General features: G+C 42.6%; 1 protein-coding gene across 1 annotated transcript in view; it reads right to left on the reverse strand.

Annotated features, from left to right (window-relative positions):
* Positions 1-640: 640 nt before the first annotated feature.
* The window catches only part of LOC133452425 (phospholipid phosphatase-related protein type 5-like), a 67,348-nt gene continuing 62,123 nt past the window's right edge, over positions 641-5,865 (reverse strand). Inside the window, exons 5-6 of the mRNA XM_061731757.1 lie at positions 5,021-5,151; positions 641-1,332 (exon numbers count right to left, since the gene is read on the reverse strand). Coding sequence (XP_061587741.1) covers positions 1,224-1,332; positions 5,021-5,151 — 240 coding nt within the window. The 3' untranslated portion in view covers positions 641-1,223. The remainder of the gene's footprint in view (positions 1,333-5,020; positions 5,152-5,865) is intronic.

Here is a 5,865-nt window from a genome sequence, read left to right on the forward strand (position 1 = left end):
GGGAATCACGAGCACAGATCTAACGGGTATAACTCGCTCTTCTATCACTTCACACAAACGAAAAAGAGATACGACACAGCTCGCTGAACCCCCAACGGGTTCACCTGTGCTATAATTTACAAAAGGGATTGTGGCACCCTATAATGTAATAATTTCCTGAAAATGTAATAACGCCTGAAAATGTAATAAAATTTGCACTTAACTCATTTGAAAATGTAATAAAATCCAATAATGTAATAACTTCACCAATAATGTAATAAAATATCCTGACTGATATTGTAATAACATTTTTACCGATAATGTAATACCTTATTACATTATTGGGAATTTATTACATTTTCAGGTGGGTCTTTTTTTTTTTTTTTTTCCAAAACTGATAATGTAATACTTGACACATTTTTGTGTTTTTAGTATCTAAGAATGTCATATATGCTGGATTTGAAACACCAGTCTGACTATTGGGTTAAATTGCAGACTTTGAGTACCATGTAATAAATTCCCAATAATGTAATAAGGTATTACATTATTTTTTAAAATGTTATTACAATATCAGTCAGGATAATTTATTACATTATTGGGGAAGTTATTACATTATTGGGTTTTATAACATTTTCGATTGAGTTAAGTGCAAATTTTACAACATTTTCAGGCGTTATTAAATTTTCAGGAAATTATTACATTATAGGGTGCTACAGGAATAAATTTGAGGAAAGAAAAAGAAAAAAATCTACACCATAATACTCAACAGTACCTGCATTCTGATGGCGAAAAGGTCTTTTTTGTTGATTACGTCCTTTTTTTCACGTAATTGTCCTGAGTATTACAAAATGGTCTTGAGGAAAATCCACTTTAGACCCTCAGTTCGTCTGAGTTTATTTCTCTTTTAATGATTGTAAGTATCAAGTAATCACCAGCCGATAGTCTGCGGAGCCTCTGCCGAGGAATCGGCGCACAGTATTGCTTTAAAAGCTTTGACGAGGTCTTTACACGGGACTTCCTCGCTCAAAACAGAAGGGGCGTCGTCTTTGAGAGGACGGACGGGTGGAGGCGGGGGGTGATGGGGGACTCTGCGCGCGCGCGGCTCGCCGCCGATGAAAAGGTCCAGCTAAGAGTTTCTTCCCTGCAGACGGTGAACCTTCACACCTGGGTGGACTTGACCCGGCGCAGGGCCGTGCGTCCCTCGGGGTGGGCCGGGCAGAGCTGGGGGGGCTCCATGGGCAGGTCTAGACTGAGCTGGTGAGGCAGCGTCTGGAGGGGAGGAGCACATCTGGAGGGGCGGGGGACGGGGTTGGCTGATGGTCATGTGATCTCAGAATACGGTAGCCCTGGAGTCTAACGGAGAGAGAAAAGAGAGGAACATCAGGGTGGGAACCTTCATTCAAACATCTGAGGAAACAGAGCTGATGAACGTGACCCGACTCTCCTAAGAGATGCTAAGAGATGCTAACCAACCTGATCTCACAAAAATCCGTGAAATGCCCACGACTTCTCACCACTATTTTCCGTGGCACCAACACGGAAATGGTATAATTCCGTGTGAGCACCACGGATATTGTACCTATGCAAAGTCAATGGGATCCGTTGTCGTGATATATACACGGATTATTTACACATTTTTTATTATGTATATATTATTCTTTATTATAGTGGCTAAGTTATGAGTTTTTGATGCGCAAGTTACTGTTTGTTACTGTCAGTTTGTAAAAGCATGTTTTTAACACTGTTTTAACAGTGTTTTAATGGTGTTTTGATGATTTTTAACAGTATTTTGACGACGAGTATTTAACCGTGTTTTCTAGTATTTGACGTAAAATTGAGTATTTAAAGGGAAAGTTCGTTTTTTACAACCTGGACCTTATTTCTGGCATTTTTTATGGTCGTATATTCACCCAGGCAAGTTTGGTGTCATTTGGAGTCCTTCGGAAGATATAAGGGAGTTTTGTGCGAGCCGCTTCTCCATATAATGGTAGCGAATGGGGGCACCGCGGGACACAGACGATGCAGCGTCTAAATAACACATGATTGCCGCGAAACTCTTAATTTATTTTATGAATCACTAGATCTGCTTCCAGGACCTGTTGTTTACATCCGGGGCTGTGTGTGTAACAAATAAATCAGTTTGTAAACAAGACCTCTGAACTCATGACGTCATCTCTGTGCGCGCAATCTGTCCTCCGTTCAGTGAGCTCTTCAGCCGTATACTCCGGCTCAAAACGGTAAGGACGTCCATCATATTCAAAGTCGTCGTCCACAACCTCAGAATTTGACAAATATTCAGACATGTTTCAAATAACTAACAGTAGTGAACTCCAGCTGTGCACAGAGCTGCGTCTGCGATGCGCGCACACAGATGACGTCATGAGTTCAGAGGTCTTGTTTACAAACTGATTTATTTGTTACACACACAGCCCCGGATGAAGACAACAGGTCCTGGAAGCAGATCTAGTGATTCATAAAAGAAATGAAGAGTTTCGCGGCAATCATGTGTTATTTAGACGCTGCATCGTCTGTGTCCCGCTGTGCCCCGTTCACTACCGTTATATGGAGAAGCGGCTCGCACAAAACTCCTAATATCTTCCGAAGGACTCCAAATGACACCAAACACCTCTGGGTGAGTATACGACCATAAAAAATGCCAGAAATAAGGTCAGGTTGTAAAAAAACGAACTTTCCCTTTAACCATGGTGTTTGCTGTCGCCATGACAACGGAGGTGGAGTAAGTGATGTGAAATTATTATTTTTAGCAAAAACCACAAGCGTTTCCTACTTCTAACCAATCATAAATGGTGCATTAACCTAACCAGACCTTAGCCAGAGCGTCGTCCAGCCACAAAATATCATTTTTAATTGCTTTTGAACGAGGAAGTGAAGACAGGCGATATTTAAATTCATTGGTTTTAACTATTCTCCCATTCCGTCAAACACAGGAAATTCCCTGGGAATCCCCTCTACGTCATAGAGTGACGAGCGGAGATCCTGATCACGTGACGAGGCCCCGACGTGGACGTGTTTTTTTTTTTTTTTTTTATTTATAAACTTTATTTAACATTTCAATTTATGGATTGTGGATGTGTGGTGATTGATTACTGTTACGTGGAAGTAACCTGTTAAATATATTTGCTGTTTTAAAATAAATATTAAAATAAACGTACACAGGTACATTTACAACTTATATTGAATCACTGTGAATTCATCAATGTCATTTACATGACGTTAAATTAAGTATCCTAAATAAACAAACATATTTACAATTCCTTAACATACATCATCTCTATAAAATGTAGTTACGTGTAGTAACACGTACGCATCATGGCCGCCACGCGTATCCTGCGTTCATTTGACGCGTCAAAGTGTATATGCAAATGCCAATTTTCTGTTTTTTATTTCTAAAAAATAGTTTTATGTATATATTTTTCTCATTTCACTTCACCAACTTGGACTATTTTGTTGCTGATCCATCACATAAAATTCAGATTAATAAAAACATTGAAATAAAGTCTGTAATGAAACAAAATATGTAAAAAGTGTACATAAGGCACTGTATGTCGTGTTCAGTAGTCAAAAACAAGTTAACCCTTGTGCTGTCTTTGGATCAAGGGAGGAGAATGGGAAGAAGGGAGGAAAGAAGGATGGAAGGAAGGGAGGAAAGAAGGAAAGGAGAATGGGAGAAAGGAAGGGAGAAAAGAAGTAAGGGAGGAAAGAAGGAAGGAAGGAAGGGTGAAAAGAAGGAAAGGAGGAAGGGAGGAAAGAAGGATGGGGGGATGGAGAAAAGGAAGGGAGAAAAAAAGAAGGAAAGAAGGAAGGAAGGAAGGAAGGAAGGAAGGAAGGAAGGGAGAAAACAAGGAAGGAAGGAAGGAAGGAAGGAAGGAAGGAAGGAAGGAAGGAAGGAAGGAAGGAAGGAAGGGAGAAAACAAGGAAAGAAGGAAGGAAGGCAGAAAAGAGCAAGGGAAGAAGGAAGGGAGGAAGGAAGGAAGGAAGGAAGGAAGGAAGGGAGAAAACAAGGAAGGAAGGAAGGAAGGAAGGAAGAAATGAAGGAAGGAAGGAAGGAAGGAAGGAAGGAAGGAAGGAAGGAAGGGAGAAAACAAGGAAAGAAGGAAGGAAGGCAGAAAAGAGCAAGGGAAGAAGGAAGGGAGGAAGGAAGGAAGGAAGGAAGGGAGAAAACAAGGAAGGAAGGAAGGAAGAAATGAAGGAAGGAAGGAAGGAAGGAAGGAAGGAAGGAAGGAAGGAAGGAAGGAAGGGAAAAAACAAGGAAAGAAGGAAGGAAGGCAGAAAAGAGCAAGGGAAGAAGGAAGGGAGGAAGGAAGGAAGGAAGGAAGGAAGGAAGGAGAAAACAAGGAAAGAAGGAAAGAAGGAAGGAAGGAAGGAAGGAAGGAGGAAGGGACAAAGCAAGGAAAGAAGGAAGGAAGGCAGAAAAGAGCAAGGGAAGAAGGAAGGGAGGAAGGAAGGAAGGAAGGAAGGAGAAAACAAGGAAAGAAGGAAAGAAGGAAGGAAGGAAGGAAGGAGGAAGGGAGAAAACAAGGAAAGAAGGAAGGAAGGAAGGAAGGAGGAAGGGAGAAAACAAGGAAGGAAGGAAGGAAGGAAGGAAGGAAGGAGAAAACAAGGAAAGAAGGAAGGAAGGCAGAAAAGAGCAAGGGAAGAAGGAAGGAAGGAAGGAAGGAAGGAAGGAAGAAAGGAAGGAAGGAAGAAAGAAGGAAGGAAGGCAGAAAAGAGCAAGGGAAGAAGGAAGGAAGGAAGGAAGGAAGGAAGGAAGGAAGGAAGGAAGGAAGGAAGGAAGGAAGGAAGGAAGGAAGGAAGGAAGGAAGGAAGGAAGGAAGGAAGGAGCAGGAGGAAAGAAGGACAGGAGAATTAGGTCATTTTGACCCAAAGACAGCACAAGGGTTAAAGAATCCCCTCTTTTCTATATCTTTTCATATCAACGTTTTGGGGTCACACTGAACGCCGGAGGCCGGTTCTGTCTCCGGCTGCTCCGGTGAAAGCAAACCCACTTCCAGGCCCTTCCCTTACCTGGAAGCCACTTAACTTTTCGAGTGGACTCTCCACGCGGGGCAGGCTGAGCAGGGGCACGCCGACGGGCGGCTCCGGGCGCTGCAGGGCCGGGGGGGCGGCCCCCGCGATCTGGGTGGGCTTGAAGTTATTGATCACGCACGACACCTGCAGGAGAGCAGAAAACACGGTCAGAGGAAAAGGAAAGGAGAGACCCGGTGCGTCCGAAATGCCGTACTAAACCGTATACAGGACTGTCTCAGAAAATTTGAATATTGTGATAAAGTTCTTTATTTTCTGTAATGCAATTACAAAAACAAAAATGTCATACATTCTGGATTCATTACAAATCAACTGAAATATTGCAAGCCTTTTATTATTTTAATATTGCTGATTATGGTTTACAGTTTACCAGGAAGGAAGGAAGGAAGGAAGGAGGAAGGGGAGAAAAACAAGGAAAGAAGGAAGGAAGGAAGGAGGAAGGGAGAAAACAAGGAAGGAAGGAAGGAAGGAAGGAAGGAAGGAAGGAAGGAAGGAAGGAAGGAAGGAAGGAAGGAAGGAAGAGGAAGGAAGGAAGGAAGGGAAGAAGGAAGGAGAGAGCAGGAGGAAAGAAAGAAGGAGGGGAAAAAGAAGGAAGGAAGGAAGGAAGGAAGGGAGAAAACAAGGAGAGAAGGAAAGAAGGAAGGAAGGGGGAGAAAAGAGGAAGGGAAGAAGGAAGTAGAGAGTTGGAGGAAAGAAGGAAGGAAGGGAAAAAAGAAGGAAGGAAGGAAGGAAGGAAGGAAGGGAAGAAAATAAGGAAGGAAGGATGGGAGAAAAGGAAGGGAAAAAAGAAGGAAGGAAGGAAGGAAGGAAGGTAGGAAGGAAGGAAGGAAGGAAGGAAGG

Source organism: Cololabis saira, chromosome 1 (assembly GCF_033807715.1).
Source record: "Cololabis saira isolate AMF1-May2022 chromosome 1, fColSai1.1, whole genome shotgun sequence".
NCBI lineage: Eukaryota > Metazoa > Chordata > Actinopteri > Beloniformes > Belonidae > Cololabis > Cololabis saira.